Source organism: Moschus berezovskii, chromosome 1 (genome assembly GCF_049115385.1).
Source record: "Moschus berezovskii isolate FMDL1 chromosome 1, NW_MosBer_1.0, whole genome shotgun sequence".
In the NCBI taxonomy this organism is placed as follows: domain Eukaryota; kingdom Metazoa; phylum Chordata; class Mammalia; order Artiodactyla; family Moschidae; genus Moschus; species Moschus berezovskii.
Window position 1 is genome coordinate 88337367 of NC_142460.1, and position 25296 is coordinate 88362662.

The 25296-nt window shown below is 39.0% G+C and overlaps 1 protein-coding gene and 1 non-coding gene across 2 annotated transcripts; one reads left to right on the top strand and one right to left on the bottom strand.

Annotated features, from left to right (window-relative positions):
- Positions 1 to 128: 128 nt before the first annotated feature.
- On the bottom strand, positions 129 to 25296 carry MIX23 (mitochondrial matrix import factor 23). Its single transcript, XM_055393799.2, has 5 exons — positions 25193 to 25296; positions 12127 to 12252; positions 8971 to 9117; positions 3902 to 3961; positions 129 to 425 (listed from the first exon to the last, which is right to left on the bottom strand). The coding sequence occupies exons 1-5, from the start codon at positions 25241 to 25243 to the stop codon at positions 375 to 377; spliced, it is 435 nt and encodes a 144-aa protein (XP_055249774.1). The 5' UTR covers positions 25244 to 25296; the 3' UTR covers positions 129 to 374.
- Positions 17716 to 17821, top strand: LOC129554014 (U6 spliceosomal RNA). The gene has a single exon (XR_008685548.2). It is a non-coding gene; the product is annotated as a U6 spliceosomal RNA (small nuclear RNA).

Below are 25296 nucleotides of genomic sequence, written 5' to 3' on the forward strand. Positions count from 1 at the left end.
GATGTCAATAAATTTGTAAAATTCAAGAAGATACAATATAAATCAAATTACGTACTAAAATTGTATTCAAATACCCTTACAAGAACTTACTGTCTCAACTGGGAAAACAATCAAATAATTATGTACACTGAGTCAGAAAATTATTTTAATAGTTACAAAACATTTTTTTTTACAGAATCAGTATAAAATAGCAGTTGATTTCTCCATAATTATCAGAATTATTTATATGTGAGGTCTTGGCTAAGTGGGGCTGAAATCAACAAAAGGTCTTGCACTGTTGGCTCAGAAATCTTCCTGGGAAGCCCACCATGTTGATATCTGTCATGCTTGACTCTTTATGAGATGACCCGGTCCATTTAAAAAAGAGTATCTTTTTATTCATTCTTTGGAGGCTTGAAGTGAATTCGGCAGCGTTCATTAAACACCTAAGACGTGTGAACAGAAACAAAGGTCACTGAGTCATCCTGTATAAACTAGACCTGAAATTTCGGGTGAATATAACCTTTTTTGGGGCTTCCCTAATAGTTCAGTTGGTAAAGAATCTGCTTGCAATGCAGCAGACCCTGGTTCAATTCCTGGGTGGGGAAGATCCGCTGAAGAAGGGATAGGCTACCCACTCCAATATTCTTGGGCTTCCCTTGTGGCTCAGCTGATAAAGAATCCTCCTATAATGCGGGAGACATGGGTTCAATCCCTGGGTTGGGAAGACTCCCTGGAGAAGGGAAAGGCTACCCACTCCAGTATTCAGGCCTGGAAAAGTCCACGGACTATATAGTTCAGGGCGTCTCAAAGAGTCAGACATGACTGAGTGACTTTCACTTCACTTCATAACCTTCTTGGCCCCAAGTCAACAGGTTTAGGAAACAGAGGTGTTCCTCACCAATTCAAACCGACTTACTAGGCATTAAGAGCGCAGTGCCTAGTCTAGAAAAGACCCTGATGCTGGGAAAGACTGAACGTGGGAGGAGAAGGGAATGACAGGATGAGATGGTTGGATGGCATCACTGACTCGATGGACATGAGTTTGAGTAAGCTCTGGGAGTTGGTGATGGACAGGGAAGCCTGGCATGCTGCAGTCCATGGGGCTGCAAAGAGTCGGATATGACTGAGCAACTGAACTGAACTGAAGAGCACAGAATGCCTTGATATTCATTTATAAAATAATTTTCATACTTTGATAAAATTTAAATTATTCAAGGACAAAAATCATCACAAGTTAGCTTATTTAGTAACTCACAAATATTTTAATTCCATACAACATATTTCGGACAGTTTGACAAAATATCTAAATTAACTTTAAGATAAAACTGTTTTAAAATTCTTTTATAATGTAGATTTTATTTAGATATCTGTCATGCTTTTCTAAATGAGTGCCAGATGCTTCTACCATGTAGGTAGGGAAGCCCAGTCTACGAAGGGAGCCCAGTCTTTTGCTAAATTGTATAAATTTAGGTACTGCTTTGTTCTATTTAATACCTTGCTTCCTAAAAACTAAACAAATATAAATGTTAAAAACATTCAAAGATTACTTGTTATATGGAATGTGTTAAATAAAAATTTTGGTATAGCCATTTGATGGAATATAAAGCAAACATAAAAAAATAAGAAATCTCTTTACATCCTAATTTGAAAAGACCGCCAAGATATATTAAGAAGAACACACTTCCATTTGTCTGATAAAGGAGAAAATATATGTATATGTGTGTACACATACAAACAAAATTTTAAAGTTACAAATATCTGAAAGCATATACATCCTTTCAGAGGAAAGGGAAAGGAGGTGGTTAAAATTAGAGAGGCAAGAGAGTAGAATTTTTATTGTATATCTTTTAAGATTTTTTTAAAAATTAATCATGTGTTTAAAGAATTTTATAAAAAAAGAAAAGAATTTTGTATTCCAATTAAAAAAATTATAAAAATCTAAAACAATTTTTTCTCAGAGTTTACCCTCATACTTTACTGATGTAAGAAACAAACCATTTTTAGGTAAAAAAAAAAAACCCAAAAAACCCCCCAAAGAAACCAACCCATGTTGGCTAAAATGGACTAGCATAAAAATGAAAGAAAAAGCTACATAGGGTACTGGTATTCAATTTCTTAAACTAGGTAGTAGATACATGTTCATTTTACTAATATTCTTTACATGTGACATGTTACATGCTCTTTGGCATATGTATCTCACAATTAGAACATGAAGAAATTATATAGACTCTCTCTGGCCTTTTTGTCTTAGAGCTCCTAGCTCTGACACGTCCCTGGAGTTCCCAATGACCAGAGGAGGCTTCAGATTAGTGGGTTTGACATACTGGTTGGGATGATATATACAACCTTGTTGAGCCTCTCCAAATCCTTTTCCTAAATAACTTCTTAACCATTTTTGCTGGCCTATTACACCATGGCTACAATTTCCTCCCTTGAAAACAAATAGCCTCATTATATGTGGAATGGATGGAGCATATTTTCTTTTAAAGTAATACCAAATCCAAAAATGCTTCACTCTTCCTACTACATTTTACATACATCAATCCCTGCACTGGGTTTTCCAAACCAGATGTTCACTGTACCCACCCCATCCCATCCCAAGAGTAAATATTATCTCTCTAGAGAATAGAAACGGACAAATTTTGCCAAAACTTTTCAAGGAGCAAACATCTTATTACATAGGTGGAAAGGGCAGAAATACGAAATCTTAGCAAAAAGGATAGGATAAATAAATGCGATAAAGCAAAGAAAGTCAATTTGTATTTTGCAGTTTATTCAGGGCTCTGCAAGTTGGTACACTCCAGTTTTTGGTTCCGTTGACCTCGGTCTGGATTCAGCCCAATTCCGTCAGTTAATTTCAAAGGATAAAACAATTTTCAGTTCATTCTTTCAGATTTAATAGATTTTGCCCTTTGGAAATCTTTGAAGTTTTAGAGAGGACATGTAAACATACTTTCCAGAAAAACTAAAAAGTCAGAATTTTGTGGGTTTTAACTACATGTAAAGTCCTAGGATCCTGGTCCCCCAATCTAATTCCTAATTAGAATCATGTTGGAGAAGGAAATGACAACCCACTCCAGTGTTCTTGCCTGGAGAATCCCAGGGACGGGGGAGCCTCATGGGCTACCGTCTATGGGGTCACACAGAGTCGGACACGACTGAAGTGACTTAGCAGCAGCAGGTGGTAATAGGGCTTCCCTGGTAGATCAGTGGTAAAGAATCTGCCTGCAATGCAGGTGGCCTGGGTTCGATCCCTGGGTTGGGAAGATCCCCTGGAGGAAGGCATGGCACCCCACTCCAGTATTCTTGCCTGGAGAATCCCACGGACAGAAGAGCCTGGTGGGCTATAGTCCATAGGGACACACAGAGTTGGGTGGCAGCAGCAGGTGGTAATAAGGAGCATGTGAATCTAGGAGCCATAAAAAGCCCTATTATCAGATACCAGTGAAACTATATGAAACCATATACAAAAAAAGTTTCATGATCAGATATTTTAGAAAACGAGCAACTGTGAAGGGTAGTTAATGATATGAAAATTTATGGAAATAACTACTCTCAGAAAGGGTAACTTAAATAACCTGACTGAAGGTTCTGAGTTAATAACTAATAACTCTAAATATCAAATAGCCCACAATTAATATTAGGAATCATACAGAATGTCTGCAATTCTGTTACCATGACAACCATGCAATTCTACCATGAGACTGTAAGGCTACTTTTTTTATAAGATGGCTCTATCTGGATTCTAACTGCAACACCCATCCCCCTAAAAAGTTAAAACCTTCAATTGCTTGTAAATGAAGGACCTTTATTCTTAAGTGTCCAAGGCACTCTTTACTCCCTCCTCCCTTGGTTTGTTTCCTTTTGCTAGTTCTGTTTCCCCTCCTAGTTCCCTCCAAGAATCAACATTATCTTATACCTTCCAGCTCCTGTCATTTACCACTTCTTCAACATTCAGTTCTGACTGCATCCATTTCAACTGCAAGAAAAGGAAAACAAAAATGAAGTTATGAAAATTTAAAGAACTAAAACCAAACTCTATAATGTTTTCCTAACAAAACCAGCTGCTGCTCCTGCAGTTTTTGTCAATACTTAGGCTAGATTTCAAAATCGTCTTTGATATTCTTGTATTTAATCAATTGTTAAATCTTATAAAGCCATAGTTCTCAAGCATTGCTGCATATTATTGACAACTTAAAAAAAAAACTCAAAAGCTCAGGTAGTTCACAGAAGAAAAACAAATGGCCAATAAACCTATTTTTAAATGTACACTCTTACTTATGCAAAAAAAGTCATAACATGACCAAAATATTTTTTAAAGAAAAAACCTGATAATTCTGATAAAACCTAGTATTAGTGAGGGTATGGGGAAAGATACACTCACATACATGTTTTTGTAGGAGTACAAATTGTTGTAACTTCTATAGAGAGCAATTTGGTAAGACTTAGCAAAAATGTAAATTCCCATGTCCTTTAACTCAGTAATTCCAGTTTGACTTATTGATACTACAGTATAGATTTGCAAAGATAGCACAGAGAAACAAAACAAAAAAAGGGCAAGGAGGTGGCAACCTGATTTGAATAAAAGAAAAAAGAAATAGGAAGAAAAACAGAGAAGGGAGATATAAAAGGCTCAAGTAATTGAGAAAGGGATGAATTTTCCATACCTTAACCATACAGCCAGAAGTCTGAGGTCTAAAATGCTAAAAAGTCTTTCTAACTTTCTTTTTAACTGCCAACCTAATAACTCCATCAAAAAAGTAGCCAATCCCACTGCCAGGTCCAGATGGCAGGACCCATCATACTCCTAGTCACCTCTGCTCAGAGAGACTTGACAGGAAGGAAGCTAACTAGTTCCAGGAGGAGAACCTCGAAGTATTCAGGAAAATTAGCAGAAAAAAAGTATGAACTACAGGTTGAGGCAGCCAAGAAGTTAACAGCAGGATGATGTCCTCAGGCCAGGAGATTTAGGGAGAAAAATGCCAGAGAGTTAGATAAGATTTGGGCAACAAAAAGGTTGGGACCCAGACCAAAGCACTTAACCATAAATTAGGAGTACAGCTCAGACAGGTTTGAGAAATGTGCATCTAACACTAGTAAGACTGGATGTGGTACCGATTCAACACTCCTTGTAAACTCCCTTCTTAGACTCAAAACTTGGTGTCAAGAGTATGCACCAGAATATAGGACTGAAACCATGAACAAGGAAGGACAGCATGTCTGCTGTGCTGCGGAGTAGTAACAAGCCTGAGGAAGCTCGCCTGCTTAAACGAGAACAATCTCAGTTTCAGATTTTAATCAGCTATATAGACACAGAAATCATTAAAGCTTCACTGCTCTGTCAAAGCCTGGATTTCCTGCCAAAGAAGTAACAACTTCAAAGAACAATGTTAACACAGGCCACTAAGACAGTGTTTATAATTGCTCTCAAATAATTAAACAGGTGTCCTATAGAAATGGGTTTAGACTTATCCAGAGGGATGATTAAGGATCAGTAATTACATGTTACAAGGAGACAGATTTTCACAATAAGAAAATATCTGAACAATTACTGCTGTCCAAAAAGAGAATGCACTGACACATAAGACTGTACATCCCCTCAATTTTCTTAATACTGGTTAAACAAAAGGTGGAAACCACTGGTTGGGTGGATATTGTAAAGAGAATTAATGGAAGGAAGGTGGTGTCCCAGAGATTCAAAGAGGAAAGAAACTGCTCCTTCATATCAGTCAATATGTTACCTCTTACATATATTATACAATTTAATCCTTAACCCCTCAAAATAAAATAAAAGATATTAAGTATCAACTCCATTTTACAAACTGAAATTCAGAAGTTTCATATTAATTTACAAGATTACAAAACCTCCAAGTGGTAGATGGTTTTCCTCAGAGCTATCTGCCTTTATAATCAATGTTTCTTCTATTCTTGAACGTGGCAGACATTACAGCCAGCTTCTAATACAATTTCAGTGGCACCAACAAAATGCTGGTGAGATAGTTGTTTTTGAGGCTCTGGGTCTTACACAGGTAAAATTCCTCTCATAGGCTATGAACAGGTGACAGCAGATATATAGTTCTAGCAAGGCTTTTTTGAGGTAAGGGTTAGGATAAAGAACTGGGAACTTTCAGATTGGTATCGTATGCAAATAAACTATTCACTAAAGTAATCAGAATTTGACTATTAGTCACAGCTTAATGTAAAAACACTGACTGAATTCAGAATCATAAGAAATGGCTTCAAGTCCAGTCCCACTACTTACTAGTTTGTGACTTTGGGGAGGTCAGCATCTCTGAGTCTGTTTCCACATATAGAAAAGAATGAGGTAGAGCTGGAACATCTTTAAGAGCTGCCTCTTTCTGATTCCATAACCTTCACAGCAAACTTGAAGAAAAAATTCAAGCTTCCTTATTTGCTTAAGTACTACCCATGGTTACCTTCTACTATAGTCCCATGCAATGTCACAGGCTAGAAAACTACCTTTCACAGCTCACAGGCTGGTTTCCAAAATGTCTCCTAAGATGACCTTTACAGGCCAAGTTCACTGAAGAACCCACTGCTGACTAATGAATGTGCAGGCGTGAAACACAGGGCTGAAGCAGTCATCATGAACATAGGGAACAGTAAAGAGAGTGGGTGAACCCTGTATCCAGTGAGACACACTACACCAGCAGGATGACTAAGAACGTGCACACACTCACCTGTGTGCAGCAAAAGATAAGACCTGAGAGAGGCAGCAAGGTCCCCTTCGCAAAATTTGGCTACATCCACTTAACAAAGAGCAAACTTCACAACTTGCTCAGTATGAAAACATGATTCTATCTCACACTGGATTTTCGGTTACCCAACATGCTAGGACTCGTAAGTCACCTATTATGCCATCTTAAAATGCAGACAGGATTTTGGTAATTATACAGAGGTCATGTTAAAAGAAGGGCTTCTCTGGTGGCTCAGTGGTAGAGAATCTGCCTGCAATGCAGGCGACCCAGGTTTGATCTATAGATTGGGAAGACCCCCTGGAGGAGGGCATGGCAACCCATCCTAGTACTCTTGCCTGGAGAATTCCATGGACAGAGGAGACTGGCAGGTCACAGTCCATAGGGTCGCAGAGTTGGGACAGGACTGAAGGACGAAGCAGCAGCAACTGCATGCAAGAAAAAGCCCCTGTTCTTAGGGAGTAACCATCATACACAGGGAAGAGTGTAATGTGCCCAGTATATTCTCAAAATGGTAAGAAAAAAAATGTGTACGGAGGGAGGGGGGGAAAGACAGGGAAAAGGGGAGGGAAGGAGGAAAGGGTAGGAAGGGTGGAGAGAATGAACTGTAAAGCAGGTGGAGCAAAATAAACAAAAGGTGAATATAGGTAAAGGGTACATGGGAGTTCCTTGTACTATTTGTGCAACTTTTCTGAGAGTCTAAAATTGTATCAGAATAAAAAATTACCCATTGAGCTATTCCCTCACCAAAAGACAGTAATGCAGTCCAGAAAATAAAATATGGTATACCTTTCCACTGTTTTCTTGACATGCCACATTTAAGGGCTATAAAGAAATAGCTCTGCCTCATTAACTCTACTCTGAAGTCCACACTCATCTACATTATAGCTGACTTTAGGAAAATAAGGCTTCCTCTGACATATCACTCAGTGGACGCTTGGTGTTTTCCTAAAAGGGAAAATGGCAGGGATGGGAGATGAAATAGAAACAAAGGAGAGTCTGAAAAGAGTCAAAGACACACACCATCTTTTCCATAGCAAAGAAATAAACGTAAGGAGGCTCAAGCGTACCTGGTTATATTTAAACAGTACTGTACTATATTTTTACGGCTGAAGAGGGTAATATCCTGAAGTTAAACATCTGCATTACATTTAGCAGGTTTCTACAGATGAAACCAGAGGTAAATATTTTTAAACTGTAAATATATTTTAAAAATGTTTCTTCTCAATTCAAGACTCAAAATATAGATACAGATGTGATTTCCACAGACACTTTAACATGGTGTTGATCTGTATTAATCCTTATATCTCTAACTGTAGAATATATAAAGGAATGGAAAGAACATGATCACATGCTTTTTTCAGCTAAAGCTGACACATTACATACAATCATGAAATGCACATTAATTTACCAATTAACACTGAAGGGCAATAAAATAAAGCTCATTAAGAATGAAGTACTAACCTCCTGGTCATTTTAAGTAATAAGCATATTGGCTTAAAGTTCAACATTCAGAAAACTAAGATCATGGCATCTGGTCCCATCACTTCATGGGAAACAGATGGGGAAACAGTGGAAACAGTGTCAGACTCTATTTTTGGGGGCTCCAAAATCACTGCAGATGGTGACTGTAGCCATGAAATTAAAAGACGCTTACTCCTTGGAAGGAAAGTTATGACCAACCTAGACAGCATATTAAAAAGCAGAGACATTACTTTGCCAACAAAGGTCCGTCTAGTCAAGGCTATGGTTTTTCCAGTGGTCATGTATGTATGTGAGAGTTGGACTATGAAGAAAGCTGAGTGCTGAAGAATTGATGCTTTTGAACTGTGGTGCTGGAGAAGACTCTTGAGAGTCCCTTGGACTACAAGGAGATCCAGCCAGTCCACCCTAAAGGAGATCAGTCCTGGATGTTCATTGGAAGGACTGATGCTAAAGCTGAAACTCCAATACTTCGGCCACCTCATGCGACGAGTTGACTCACTGGAAAAGACTCTGATGCTGGGAGGGATTGGGGACAGGAGGAGACGGGGACGACAGAGAATGAGATGGCTGGATGGCATCACCGACTCGATGGACATGAGTTTGAGTGAACTCCGGGAGTTGGTGATGGACAGGGAGGCCTGGCGTGCTGCGATTCATGGGGTCGCAAAGAGTCAGACATGACTGAGCAACTGAACTGAACTTGGATTTTTTATATTAAAAACTGCTTTTATTTTGAAGGCTAAGTTTGGAAACTTTGCCTTAGAAATGTAAACCTTATTCAACTTACCTTTGTCTGTTCTTTTCTAAGTTGCTTTAATAACGTTAAATCATCCAAATTCTTTTCTCTCTCTTCTCGGAGCTGTTTTACTACTGATGAGGTCTGAGCTATACAGTTTTTTATGACTCTGTCCCTACTGGCATGGGCCTCCATCAACTACAAGAACAAAGAAAGCAAAAGGAAAAAAAAAAATCACACCAATTTGTCAAACTTCAGTATTTTTTAATTTTAAACTACAGAAATGTAAGACTTTCTAAAATAATTTCTAAAAATTGAGTCTATGGAAGAGAAGTTTGTGCTGAATGAGCTAGATCAAAGGCAGGAGCTGTGAGGGTGGCAGTGAGAGGCTGGGCTGTCCCCTTCCTCACTGTGCTCCCAGGCCTCCCTGCTTCTCCCCCCACGCCTCCTGCTGGGCTCCTCATCTCAGTCTCCTCCTCTCTGAACCCCGTCTCTCCCATTATCGCATCTGTGTGTTCATCCACCTTATGCCTACTCACACACACTTTCTGAGCTACTCACTATTGCTGCTCTTTCTCTTTTTTTGTCCTTTCATTTTTTTTTTCCAGCCTCACCTTGTCAACAAGTGCAAAAAGTTATGAAGTGATATAGAAAAGTCTTCAGTTACAATAAAGAAAAACAAAAGAATGCTACATTTACATATGTCAGACAGAACTCTTTTCAGGATTTTAAAGTATCAACCAGGAAAAACTAATGAAGTAGAGATTGTTGATTCTATCAATTGTGCTAACAGTGGTTAACCTCCAACTAAAATTTAAATGCTGGTTTGCTCCATGTAATCATGTTATATCATTCCTTTTTCAGTCCAAAGGGAGAATACCTTAATGCTATGCTAGTGACAGTTGTAATAGAAATAACCTAACCATTATATATTGGAGAAGGCAATGGCAAGCCACTCCAGTACTCTTGCCTAGAAAATCCCGTGGACAGAGGAGCCTGGTGGGCTGCAGTCCGTGGGGTCGCTATGAGTCAGACATGACTGAGCGACTTCACTTTCACACATTGGAGAAGGACATGGCAACCCACTCCAGTGTTCTTGCCTGGAGAATCCCAGGGATGGGGGAGCCTGGTGGGCTGCCGTCTGTGGGGTCGCACAGAGTCGGACACGACTGAAGTGACTTAGCAGCAGCAGCAACCATTATATATATCTTAAATACATAAAATACAGGACTGACAACTATTCTATAAGCATTCTTCATTAAGTTATTTGAAACAGATCTCTTAAATGATTATATTGGAACTCTGTGATTAAGAACTACTGGTCTAATACATACCAGGAGAGACTAAATCTTTATATTTCTAGAGAGTAATACTAAAAGTACATTACTTATAAGTTAGACATTAATCCCACCTATAGTAAATTTCTCTAATATGCTAATTCTTTTCATTGTAACAGTTACAATTCACAAGGACAGCCTCAAGGCCCATATTTACTAGCTAGTAGGCTACGTCTGTTACTTATTAACTCCTTCAGGTATAATTACAGAAAATTAAAGGAGGCATTGAGGGTACAGAACTATTCTCGCCCAAACAGAATAACCGTCAGAGTTAAGAAACTCTCCCTGAGGTTGTGTGAGACTGGCTAAATAATTAGCATTTCCAGGCTTCAGTTCCCACTTTTGTAAAATTATGAATTATGAGTAAATAATTGCTAATACCCCTTTCCACCTCTAAAATTTAGAGGCAACATGACTCAATATATTACTCAGATGCTAAATGCTATTTAATTACTTTGATATTTTGTCTAACTCCGCCAGCAACTGGTCAAACAGCATTAGCATCAACTAAAAGTCTAACACAATATGCTCATTTTTCTATCTATATCTTAAAATCAAATTCAAATTGTATACATTTTATTAAATATTCAAGAATTCTCTTTTGGTCTCTCAGCAGTTTCCTTCCTCAGCTGAGCTTTCCTCCACTGTTCCTCTCCTTACCTTGGCACCTTCCCTGTGGATACATTTCTGGATGCTGACTATGCTCCTACCCTCACCTGCTTACTTTTCCCTCATATTAGACCCTCTATGAACCCACAACCTTGTATAAGGAAGGACTGGGTAAATCATCTTTTACTCAGTGTTGTCAATTATTTTCAAGATCATCCTTCAATAAGATTCAAACCTAAGAGTATATGCAAGAGGAACATGCATGGACATGTATGTCAAAGAAATGAGGACCCCTGGTAAGAGTGATAGTTGGTGTGACATAAACCTACCAGAGGAAAAAATAACACAAAACCAGGCTTACTGGCTCATCAGTATCAACTGCTTGAGGATTTGGTCACATGAGAATTATTTCTGATATATAAAGTGTTTATCAAAGGAACTGAGATAATATTTATTAAGAAACTCAGTATGGTAAAACTGTGGTTAGAGGAGAAAAATTCTGAAGGGTAATCATATCATAATCATATTTCCTGTGATTTGGGGAAAGCACTTTTGAAATAAAGACATTTGGGATGGGGTAGGAGAATGATTCAAAACGAGTCTAAAGTGGATATACCTAGGAATTCCAGTTTTATTTTATTTTACCGCAGCTTTGAGAACTTCTTTCAGTCTAGAATTTTCATCTTTTCATCTTTTTTTTTTTTTTGGTAGCACAGCTTGCCAGATCTTTGTTCCCTGACCAGGGACTGAACCTGTACCTGTGGTAGGACAATTTACCTGTGGCTTTTCCTTCTCTCCTGCCAAATGTTTTTTTTCCCTCTCCTGATGAGTAAGGGAAGAAAGAAGATACAGAAAGTGTGAAGGGTTTTCATTCTTCCTTATATCTAGCTTTTTTAACACTGATTCATTCAAAGACCCCACTTTTATCTCACTGTTTTGACTGTTTCATTCTCTCCTGTTTTCTTTGATGTATAAGGTTTCCTTAAGTTAGAGTCTGCCCACAGGTGAGACTGTTTTCATCTCTTAGAACCATATCACCCCATTTCTTAGAACCATATTTTCCCAGACTATTGCTTAAGATCACACATTTTCTTTAGTTTGTAGAAACCGGATCAAAACTTTTACACACCTTCAGGTGTGGGCAAGAAAACGTGAAGATTCCATTCTTTTTCCACAGTTTAATTATATGCCAATTGATTTCTTATTTTGCCTGCAAAGAAAGACATAAAGGAAGCACAAAAGACTCAAAAGATACACTTACTGACTCATAAAGTTGTTTACAGGTTTGGCTGGCATCAATTTTCCCTGCAAAGGAAGCTGTTGGAACCGTAGTGTTTAATTCATGTACTATTCTGTCATCAATCGTCCTCATCACCTTGAGTAATTCCTATATAATATTTAAAATAAAAGAACAATAATTTGAATGGAAAGTTGAGTGTTAAGACCAGTTAAGCAAAAATAAATAATTAAAGCTCTTGGATATGTTACAACACTGTATATTAGGAGCGGGGAAACCATGCTATATACAGTACAACCACAGAAAAATCTTTATAAAAAGACTGACAGGTAGTTTATGTAATAGTAATTCTAACACCTGGCACAACTCTGTTTCCTTGGCCCAAATGTGACTGTCTTAAGTGTAAATTTTTTTTATTCATTTGTAAACCCATTTGCTGGCACATGGTGCTTAGCAAATACTGTGTGTTCTATCTCTAGCATACAGCCAAAAACGATTCTGCTGAAACTGATTACTTCAACTTGCCCAACACAATCCAACATAATTGCTTGCTCTATTCCCTCTGTCTCTCTAAAATGTGGTGCTAGATAGAAAGCTTCTATAAAGATATATAAAAAACCATCAGCAGTGATTAACATGCAGACATTAATCTATATTCTCTTATTTCCCCCCCCACTTAGGCTTTTTGGTTTTTAGTCTTTTACTATGAGTATATATTATTTTTGTAACAAGAAACAGTACGCTGCTAGAAAAGGAGTCAAATCTCTTCGTGGTTTTTTTGTCCATACAACAAGCAGAAACTAGCTTCACCTTTACTCAGTTACCCAGGCTCATGTTTCCCAAGGATCTCTCCCCTCCAAAAGAGGCTCCAACTCCCAAAAAACAATCACCAAAATAAAAATACCAAAAGGGCAGGGGACTTAGAAAGACTCTGATGAGTACCCCGACCCAGCAGAGTCCCTTCTCCCCACATTCTGATTAGGGTACTTCTTCTCACTTGTCACTAGAGAAGGCTGAGCATCAGCTACCTCCTGACTCCAGATAATATAAACTCTAGAAAGTTTCTAGTATATACCCTTCTCTTTCTCTTTTAATCCACTCCCACCGCACCCCAGCCACACAAAACAATCACTGAAAATCATCAAGAAAATAGAAGTGTGTAATACCAGGTATATATATATATTCAGTATAATACTGAAAACATCTAACAAGTTAACATTTAATATTAATGTGTATTGAACCATCTTTGCTTGATTCTCTACCTCCTTCAATATATGAACCTATTTCTATGCCAAACTTAAATCCAGGATTGAAATCAACTTCTTAATTTCTTCCATCCATTTATTTATTTATTGGGCATACTAAAAATGACAGTTTTTCATCTGAAAATTGGCATGAGTGTGTATTTTATACATTTTTAACCATATGATTGTGACAACTTATTTTGTATTAAATTACAGTTGATTTACAATATTATATTAATTTCAAACATACAATGTATTGATTCCGTATTTTTATAGATTTTATTAAATTTAAAGTTATTATAAAATATTGGTTATATTCCCTTTGCTGTATAATCCATTTGTAAGCTTTTATTATGATTAAAGTATTAATTACATAATCATTTTAGAAAATTAGAAAAAATTTAAAGAAAATAGAATTATCCATTATTAACCATTATTTAGTTTTTCTATACATATCTGCAAATATTTTTATAAAAATGTGGCACTATATAATATTTAAAAGTTCTACTTTATGCAATTATACCATGAGCATTTGCCCTTGCTACCCTGAAGACATGTTTAATACACGCATAAATATTCCATTCAGTAGGGGTATCACAGCTTATTTGACCAGCCCATTATTCTTTAATTAGTAGTTTAATGTCCTTTTCCAGAATCCAATTTTGAAGTAAAACTGCTTGTAGAAGCCTCATAATTTAGACTAATAAAAACAGGCAAATGTCAGGTCTAAAACCAACTTCACTATCTTATCACCTCTTCTTGTATCTTTCTATTTTGGTCAACGGTATCAAGATTCTCTGTAATCTGGAATTCTCAGGGGATAATCTCAACATACTAACTAAGCAAGCATCACATTAAATAATGTCTTATACACAGTAGAGGATATATAATGTCAATAAGTGGCAAATTCCAAACAAACAGTGGCAGCACTATTTAGAGGCAAAAATTAGTTAAGTAGTAGACAGGGACCTTCCTGGCAAACTTTACCTCCCACAACTTGCCTATTAAAACAAAAAAACCTTTAAACTCTCTTCTTTTCTCCTGTCTAAATCAAACTGATCCTGAGGCCAAAGTTTATATCTTCCAGATAAAGCTTTCCTTGGATGAGAGTCCTCAGAGATCTTTCTTCTTCAAACATATGAAGCAATTAGAGAGAGAGAGCACAGAGTTCATTCATTAACTTACTCTTCCTTCAAAAAAATATTTACTAATGTGGGCTTCCCTGGTGGCTCAGAAGTTAAAGTGTCTGCCTCCAATGCGGGAGACCCAGGTTCGATCCCTGGGTCAGGAAGGTCCCCTGGAGAAGGAAATGGTAACCCACTCCAGTATTCTTGCCTGGAGAATCCCATGGACGGAGAAGTCTGATAGGCTACAGTCCACGGGGTCGCAAAGAGTCGGACACGACTGAGCGACTAAACGGAACAGTATATGTTAGCAGAGAAGGCAATGGCGAGCCACTCCAGTACTCTTGCCTAGAAAATTCCATGGATGGAGGAGCCTGGTAGGCTGCAATCCGTGGGGTCACTAAGGGTCGGACACGACTGAGCGACTTCACTTTCACTTTTCACTTTCACACATTGGAGAAGGAAATGGCAGCCCACTCCAGTGTTCTTGCCTGGAGAATCCCAGGGATGGGGGAGCTTGGTGGGCTTCCATCTATGGGGTCACACAGAGTTGGACACGACTGAAGTAACTTAGCAGCAGTAGCAGCAGTATATGTTAGACACCATTCTAAACACCAGGGCTACAATGAGTAAAACAGAAAAGGTCCTTGCTCTTATGGAGCAAAAGTCTCATGGGGGAGACAGACAATAAACAAGTATCCCAATAAACAAGATACTTTCAGTGCAGAAAAGTACTGCAAAAAAGAAAACTGTAGTAATGAGATGAGCAGTGGGGTTGAGGGGCTAATACGTTATACAGGGAGATCAAGACAGACCTCTCCAACAGTGTGGAGATTCCTTTAAAAACTGGAAATAGAACTGCCATATGATCCAGCAATCGCAGAGAATGCTTTGGTACATATACACAATGGAGTATTACTCAGCCATTAAAAAGAATACATTTGAATCAGTTCTAATGAGGTGGATGAAACTGGAGCCTATTATACAGAGTGAAGTAAGCCAGAAAGAAAAACACCAATACAGTATACTAATGCATATATATGGAATTTAGAAAGATGGTAATGATAACCCTGTAAACGAGACAGCAAAAGAGACGCAGGTGTATAGAACAGTCTTTGGGATTCTGTGGGAGAGGGTGAGGGTGGGATGATTTGGGAGAGTGGCACTGAAACATGTATATTATCATATGTGTAACGAATCACCAGTCCAGGTTCAACGCATGATACAGGATGCTCGGGGCTGGTGCATGGGGATGACCCAGAGGGAGGATGAGGGGAGGAGGAAGGTGGGAGGGAGGTTCAAGAAGGGGAACACATGTACACCCAGGGCAGATTCATGTCAATGTATGGCAAAACCAACCAATATAATATTGTAAAGTAATTAGCCTCCAATTGAAAAAAAAAAAAAAAGACAGACCTCTCCAGGACATACCATTTGAACTGAGATCTGAATGACACAAATAAGCCAACTAAAAGGACATTTTGGGGAACAAGGCAAAAATTAAGAGGCAAGTACAAACTTGGGGATGTTTGAAGAAGAAAAAGAAGGCAAGTGGTCTGGGAGCGAGTAAGTGAAAAAGTGGTATTAGGTGAGAGCAGAGTTGATGAGAAAATGAAGGACAAGAGAGACCACAGAAACAATTAAGGATTCTGTTCTAAAGGAAACAGGGTTTTAGGCACGGGAATGATATAACAGTATTTTAAAAGACAATTTCAGCTGCTAAATTGAGAATGGAAACATTGAGCAGACTACTATGGTGGTCCAGGCAAGAGATAAACATAGTTTGATTAAGAAGTTGGTGAACCTGGGCCCTCAGCAGTGAAAGCCTGGAGTCCTAAACACTGGACAGCCAGGGAATTCTCCAAATTAATTTCTTTAACGCCATGAAACAGGAAGAGATCACTGAGGGGACTATAGGTAATAAAAGGGGTTAACAATCAAGAAGGAACTCCAGCATCTAAAACTACAGAAGAGGACTTCCCTGGTGGTAGAGTAGATAGGAACCTGCCTGCCAAGGCAGGAGACAGGGATTCAATCCCTGGTCCGGGAAGATCCCACAGAGCAAACTAAGCTCCTGCACCAAATACTGAGCCCGTGCTCTGGAGCCTGCCAGCCACAACTACTGAGCCTGTGTGCTGCAACTAGTGAAGCCCTCACACCGAGAGCCTGTGTTCCGCAACAAGAGAAGTTATGGCAATAAGAAGCCCATGCATTGAAACTAGAGAGTAGCCCCCACTTGCCACAACTGCAGAAAGCTCACGTGCAGCAACGAAGACCCAGCCCAACCAACAAAATAATAAAGAAATAAAATTTAAAAAAATAAAACTACAGGAAAAAGACTGTGATGTCACAGAACTGAGAAGAAGAGAGGTTTCAAGGCAGGAACAGTCAACTGTGTTGAATGTTAGTCACTCAGTTGTGTCTGACTCTTTGCAACCCCATGGACTGTAGTCCGCCAGGCTCCTTTGTTCACAGGACTCTCCAGGCAAGAATACTGGGGTTGGGTAGCCATTCCCTTCTCCAGGGGCTCTTCCAGACCCAAGGATGGAACCCAGGTTTCCTGCACTGCAGGTGGGTTCTTTACCATCTAAGCCACCAGGAAAGCCTGTTGAATGTTACTAGAAGTAAATAAAGATGGGGGCAGAAATTACCTTCTTAGATTTAACATGATGGAAATTATGGGCCATCTTTACAAGAGTCATTTAAACAGAGTGTTTAATGGACTGAACAGTTAACATGGCTTAAGTATAGAGGGTAAGACAAAGTATGGTGTAAAATGAGGCCCACCATTATAGGTCACCTTATTGGATGTTAGTCTTTTTCCTGAGAGCAAATAGAGAACCAATGAAGTTTTTTAAATACAGTGGAGTTATATGATAGGGTTTGTATTCTGAAATGACTGCTTAGGTTAAAGGATTGATGTGTGGAAAATGGATCAGACAGGAATAAGAATAGATACAAAGAGGTTAGTTAGGAGATTGGTATGGCAATGCAGGTGAAAGATTATATATCTTCACATTTCCCAGAATTATGATTTACTTTGAACTTCAGGTTTGAGTACAATCATTAGCAATACAGCCAACTTTCCCTCTGATAAAACAACCTGGATAGACTATTAAGTTCCTTGTAATAATGTAATTAACTAGGTAATGAATCAAACAATTTAAGTCTTACAAACTGAACCTAAAATGTGAATTTTCAAATATATCACTCCTCTCTCTGTCTGCTAAAGAATCATCACTATAGTGCTCGCTTCGGCAGCACATATACTAAAATTGGAACGATACAGAGCAGATAGCACGGCCCCTGCGCAAGGATGACACGCAAATTCGTGAAGCGTTCCATATTTTAAAGCTTCTGCACAGCAAAGGAAACTATAAGTAAGGTGAAAAGACAGCCTTCAGAATGGGAGAAAATAATAGCAAATGAAACAACTGACAAAGAATTAATCTCCAAAATATATAAGCAGCTCCTTCAGCTCAACTCCAGAAAAATAAACCACCCAATCAAAAAATGGTCCAAAGAACTAAACAGACATTTCTCCAAAGAAGACATACAGATGGCTAACAAACACATGAAAAAATTCTCAACATCCCTCATAATCAGAGAAATGCAAATCAAAACCACAATGAGATACCATTTCACACCAGTCAGAATGGCTGCTATCCAAAAGTCTACATGCAATAAATGCTGGAGAGGGTGTGGAGAAAAGGGAACCCGGAAAACAGTGTGGAGATTCTTCAAAAAACTGGAAATAGAACTGCCATATGATCCAGCAATAGCACTCCTGGGCATACACACAGAGGAAACCAGAATTGAAAGAGACACATGTACTCCAATGTTCATTGCAGCACCGTTTATAATAGCAAGGACATGGAAACAACCTATATGTCCATCTGCAGATGAATGGATAAGAAAGCTTTGGTACATATACACAATGGAGTATTACTCAGCCATTAAAAAGAATACATTTGAATCAGTTCTAATGAGGTGGATGAAACTGGAGCCTATTATACAGAGTGAAGTAAGCCAGAAAGAAAAACACCAATACAGTATACTAATGCATATATATGGAATTTAGAAAGATGGTAATGATAACCCTGTAAACGAGACAGCAAAAGAGACGCAGGTGTATAGAACAGTCTTTGGGACTCTGTGGGAGAGGGTGAGGGTAGGAAGATTTGGGAGAATGGCATTGAAACATGTATATTATCATATGTGAAACGAATCACCAGTCCAGGTTCGACGCATGATACAGGATGCTCGGGGCTGGTGCATGGGGATGACCCAGAGGGAGGATAGGAGAGGAGGGAGGTGGGAGGGGGGTTCAAGAAGGGGAACACATGTACACCCGGGGCGGATTCATGTCAAGGTATGGCAAAACCAACCAATATAATATTTTAAAGTAATTAGCCTCTAATAAAAAAAAAAAAAAGAATCATCACTATAGGATCGAGAGCTTGGCTTTTAATATGGTAGACACTAGTCATATGAGGTTATTTTAGTGAAAATTAAATTTTGCATGAGCTACATTTCAAGAAGTGCTCAAGAGCCACATATTGCTCGTGGCTACCATATTGTACAGGACAAATTTCCACCATCACAGAAAATTCTACTGGACAGTACTGAATTCAAGATGATATAATGACAATCTCTAAACTGATAATGTACTTGTTTGCGAATTGCTGAGAATTGTAAGCTATTTTTAAGGTAGCAAAAAGATACTAGATAAGCTCAAGGAGGGGGAAGGGAGTAAGACTTGGGAAGGAATTTCTTTCAAAATTGCAAAAAGAAAAGGAAAAGAACTATAAACTACCTCACTAGGCACAAATTTCTTTATTACAAAAAGTGCCAGGGCTCTTCAGGCAGCTCCAAGGTCTAGAGAAAAGCTTGAGCAGACCTCACAGGCTGAGAGCAGATGAAGGTTAATGCAGGCACATAAACCCTGCCATTAAACCATGTGTATCATTTAAAATGAATTACTGACTGCCTACCTGATCCTAGCTCTAACAATGTACCTTCTTTCTCACAAATTCACCAAGAAAATATAAAGAAGACACCCTGAGCAGACATCATACAATGAAATGCCACACAAGTCCACAGAGATAATACAGAAATGTACACAGTTCAGTGGCTCCTCTGTATAGGAGCTGGAACCCTAAATCAGCTTCTAAGTGTCAAAGCACAGCAAAAAGATAACTCTTCAAACTTTGCAGCATCTCTAGCTTCTCCTTTCATCCTCCTCAAAACAAGAAGAAGTTAATTCATCATGAATCTCTAATTTTAGACTGACCCTTTAAAATTATTCTGGCACTTATCTTGGAATTGTATTTCATGCATTATCTTTCATTATTTCACCCTCTTGGAAGGCAATTTCAGTACTGAAGGACTAGCATGTCTAGCAGCAGGAAAGGGTAGAGAAAAACTCCTGTTGTCCCTACAATTACAATTATACTACACTCTATTCCTAAGGTTAATTCTTAGGTAAATCCCTTTTATTATTTTAGGAAGCTTTCAAAGTACATAGGGAGAGGTAAAAGGTCTATTATATGAGAGTAAAATTAAAATGTGCTCCATAGAATGATCTGGAATTTAACCTTTCTTCTCCTCACTGTGCCTGAAGGTACTCAGAAGTAGATCCCATTCACATGGTGCTCTTTTTAGAAGACGTGGTTCTTCAAACTCCATGTTTACAATGTTCACAGTGTGCCTCCCGCAAGCCAGAAATACAGACTTGCCTGCAACTGCCAGAATCGTCTGCAGTCGTCTGCACTCCCAGGCATGGGAACAGAAAGCAGCTAGGCATGTTGCAAAAGAAACCACGATGGATGCTAGAAAATAGCTTATTCAATCTATATTTAATTACCAAACAACTCAAAATTAATCTTGTAAGTTAATATTCCTATCAGAAATACGAAAACTTACATATCCGAGGAATGCTCAGTTGACTTTGCTCAGGTAATACATGCACTGGGTTTCAGATAGAGTCAGGAAGAAGGTATTTCAGGGTGTCAAGTGGGGACAAAAGCACAGAAATGACAAAACATCATGTGGTCAGGGAAAAGCAGGCCTATATGGCTAGATGGCAAAGTTCAAGTGTATATTGGAAGTGGCAGGCGTTGGAGAGAGAGAATATGTACGAATAAGGGCAGTGGTAAGAGATTTAATTAAGCAGAATCGCTTTGGTATTGGATTTTAAAGACTTGTATGGGTTCCAAATAGGAAAAGGTGTACGTCAAGGTTGTATATTGTCACCTTGCTTATTTAACTTATATGCAGAGTACATCATGAGGAACGCTGGGCTGGAAGAAGCACAAGCTGGAGTCAAGATTGCTGGGAGAAATATCAATAACCTCAGATATGCAGATGACACTACCCTTATGGCAGAAAGTGAAGAGGAACTCAAAAGCCTCTTGATGAAAGTGAAAGAGGAGAGTGAAAAGGTTGGTTTGAAGCTCAACATTCAGAAAACAAAGATCATGGCATCTGGTCCCATCACTTCATGGGAAATAGATGGAAAAACAGTGGAAACAGTGTCAGACTTTGTTTTTTTGGGCTCCAAAATCACTGCAGATGCTGATTGCAGCCATGAAATTAAAAGACGCTTGCTCCTTGGAAGGAAAGTTATGACCAACCTTGATAGTATATTAAAAAGCCGAGACATTACTTTGCCAACCAAGGTCCGTCTAGTCAAGGCAATGGTTTTTCCCGTGGTCATGTATGGTTGTGAGAGTTGGACTGTGAAAAAGGCTGATCGCCGAAGAATCGATGCTTTTGAACTGTGGTGTTGGAGAAGACTCTTGAGAGTCCCTTATACTGCAAGGAGATCCAACCAGTCCATTCTAAAGGAGATCAATCCTGGACGTTCATTGGAGGGACTGATGCTAAAGCTGAAACTGCAATACTTTGGCCACCTCATGCGACGAGTTGACTCACTGGAAAAGACTCTGATGCTGGGAAAGGTTGGGGGCGGGAGGAGAAGGGGACGACGGAGAATGAGATGGCTGGATGGCATCACCGACTCTGTGGACATGAGTTTGAGTGTACTCCGGGAGTTGGTGATGGACAGGGAGGCCTGGAGTGCTGTGATTCATGGGGTCGCGGAGAGTCGGACACGACTGAGCGACTGAACTGAACTGAACTGATGCTATGTTAAGTAGTTTACACCTAGTCATACAATTCTGAAATTAGATGCATGGCTCAGATTCTAAAATTTAAAAGATATTAATAACAGTATGAAGCAATAGCCTTATGGAGATTAGGTTGAAGAGGAAAAATTAAGTAGAGAAAAGAACGACTGAAGACAGCTACAGCAAAGCTAACTGCAAAAATGATAGGGCACAAAGACTGTGGCAGAAGTAATGAATCTTCCGAAAGCATCTCTTTGATCAACTCCCCCACTCTGCTCACTGACTCCCGCACCTCTCAAGTGGCATTCAAGGTCTTTCATAACCTGGTTCCAATCTTTTGTGTAATCAAAATGTGCCCCTGTGCAAATTCAGAATTCCAGCAATTTTCTATTTCCCCCATGACACATAAAACTTTCTGCCTATATACTGTTTCTTCTACCGAGAATTACCCTGGTTCTTTCCACCGAAGACCCAGCTCAATTAACATCTCTTTGACTTAGTTCTCTCTGAACTGTTATAACACTGTGCTTGAAGGAAAGTTATGACCAACCTTGATAGCATATTAAAAAGCAGACATTACTTTGCCAACAAAGGTCCATCTAGTCAAGGCTATGGTTTTTCCCGTGGTCATGTATGGATGTGAGAGTTGGACTGTGAAGAAAGCTGACTGCCAAAGAACTGATGCTTTTGAACTGTGGTGTTGTAGAAGACTCTTGAGAGTCCCTTGTACTGCAAAGAGATCCAACCAGTCCATTCTAAAGGAGATCAATCCTGGGTGTTCATTGGAAGGACTGATGCTAAAGCTGAAACTGCAATACTTTGGCCACCTCATGGGATGAGCTGACTCACTGGAAAAGACTCTGATGCTGGGAAAGGTTGGGGGCAGGAGAAGGGGACGACAGAGAATGAGATGGCTGGATGGCATCACCGACTCTGTGGACATGAGTTTGAGTGAACTCCGGGAGTTGGTGATGGACAGGGAGGCCTGGTGTGCTGTGATTCATGAGGTCGCGGAGAGTCGGACATGACTGAGTGACTGAACTGAACTGAACTGACTTAGTTCTCTCTGAACTGTTGTAACACTGTGCTCATATTCTAAATATCTTCTACATGTTTTATACCCTGACTTGAGCTCGTTTTATATTTTACTCACTCAATCTCTCCAAGTGCCTGGTACCTAGCAGATATCTGTTATGGATTGAACTATGCCCCCCACCTGCCCCCAATTTCATATGTTGAAGCCCTAAAACCCAATGTGGCTGTATGGAAACAGGGCCTTAAGGGAAGCAATAAAGTTAAATAAGGTCATAAAGCGTGGGACACTAATCCCATAGAACTGATGTCACTGTAAGAGGAAAAGACACCAGAGACCTCTCTCCCTTTGTGGCCACAAATAGGTCACATGAGGATAGTGATGAACTAGCAACTTACTTTGAAATGGATCAAAAAAAATTAAAAACATGGATTAATGGATAGATTGAGGGACAGATATGTGATTTAGTAGATACAGTGAATCACTGTAGAATCCAAATACTGGGTACACGAGTATTCATTGTAAAAGTCTTTCAATTTTTCTACAGTGTTTGAACATCTTCATAATAAAATTCTGGGGGGAAAAAGTACCTAAATCTTTATAATAAAAATACATGATTTTCTCTTTCTCTTCCACAGTATTCAGTGCAGGGCTTTTCATATATAAGGTATTTACATACACAATGTAATGGTTTCATAGTTCTAAAAATATAAACTTTGATTCATAATTTCTGAGTGTGCCAGTTATCACAGTTTATAACTTTATAAAATCCATTAAAACCTAAATGTTATACTAAACTTTTACATTTTAAAATATATATTTTTTACATTTCTGTGCTTCTGAAGCAATAGGGGCAAATGTTCTTATATTCATTCAATATGAGGTATGCCAAGGCCAGATCTGGAAAACCAGATCTTCTGACTTTTAACCAAGGGTATTCTCCATTATTTGCAAAGAGTTGGACACAACTTAGCAACTGAACAACAAATTCTCCATTATAAATCACACATTTGAAAAAGTGCTAGAAAAACAATCCAAAAATTTCTCCAGGTTTCATTAATGACATTAATTTTTATGACATTTTTATTTATATCATCTCTGCGAATAAAATGGTTCTCCAAGACAGTCAAGCTTCTGCCCCACTTATAACATCTTATCTGATTGTCCAAAGGAAAATCAAAAGTGTTCTTCAAGCACTGTTGGATGTTTCAACAGCTCAAAGAGATCCTTAGAAATGGTTTTAGCGATTCAAATAAACACAGAGGTGGAAGCAGATTTAAATGTTATTTAACATTATCTTATTTTACAGATTCAAAAGTTAATTATGGAAGGGGTTAAGAGATTTGCTCAAGGTCCCAAAGCTGTTAATTGCAGGAGCAGTACTAGAACCTGGAACATTTAATTCCCTAACCAGGGCTCTTTCTCACAAACTTGAAGGCTAGCAATGCTCAATTATTTGAGCTTGTTAAGTTAGATCACAGGGCTAATATGACAAGACCAAGGCCACAAATGTGCCAGTTAATCTTAAACATTTCATATATGTTAGAATCCAAGTCTTTTTTCTATCTTATTTAAGATTTTTACAAATATTTGTATCTCTTGGGCACTCTGATCACATTTGAAGTCTGTTGCTGTCGGGCTGATCTAATCTGTGTAGCTGAAGTGGTAAAATGGATGTATATGATGGTGGAAAGACCCCACACAAACTTCTTTGATCAAATGATGTTTGTCAAATAATTCAACCTGTTGAGATTACCTTCAGGAATATCATTCCCTAAAAACGGCTCCAAGAACAAAGCTTACTACAGAGGTCAATGATACATGAAGAGATTTTTCAGTATCTCCAGTTTAAAACACCTTTTTCATGACTTAAATTCAACCGTTTATCAAGACAGCAGCAGATTTATGACTACAGTAGTAGAACTTTCATAGCAACTTGGTCAAAATCTAGACCCCTTGTTCTTTAATTCACGGGTTAATAATTAGCCCCGGACCTCTGGTGTTTTAATATATAAAAGGTACAACCTTTTTCTTAAATATATTTTCTCTAATGGTTAGGAAGCACCATTGCAGGTACTAGAATTAATCGCCCCTCCAAGACACCAAAAGTTCTGCCCCATCAAAATAGTAAAACAAGTTTTTTGTTTTGTTTTATGAAGTAAACAAGCTCTCCTTCACTTTTTTCTTTCTTGCAAATGCTAGCTTAAAGTAGGAGGGGAATGACAGAAGCTAAGAACTGAGTTCAAAGAATGGCTAGAAGGTTGTTACAATCCCTACCCACCCGGCCGAGCTCGGCTTTGCCACCGCAGAACCACCAGAGTTTCTGGGTGCAGTTACTCAAGGACTGGGAGGAGCAGGGAGAACCATGACCCCAACGCGGTAGCTTCTTTCCTTAAGGCCAAGCTCGCGCCCCCATGACCTCCAATGGCTCGAAAAAGGAGTCTTGAACTGCCCGCTTCAGCCACAACTAGTGCGCATATCCCTCCCAGGCCAAAGCAGGGAACAGGGTCCGGGGACAAAAGAAGGGGTACGCCTGCCACGTGAGGAATACCCCATCACCTGGAACTCGGCGAACTCCTCACAGTTCACACCGCCACTGGGCGCCGCCATATTGGACAAACACGAGGTCCCCGCCCCGAGCCAATCACCGCGGAGCAAAGGTG

Coding starts and splice junctions, on each gene's coding strand:
- MIX23 (XM_055393799.2), bottom strand. CDS start 25,243: ATGGCGGCGCCCAGTGGCGGTGTGAACTGTGAGGAGTTCGCCGAGTTC. Junction 12,253..25,192: donor AGGAGTTCGCCGAGTTCCAG/GTGATGGGGTAT, acceptor AATATTATATAG/GAATTACTCAAGGTGATGAG. Junction 9,118..12,126: donor GTAAACAACTTTATGAGTCA/GTAAGTGTATCT, acceptor TTGTTCTTGTAG/TTGATGGAGGCCCATGCCAG.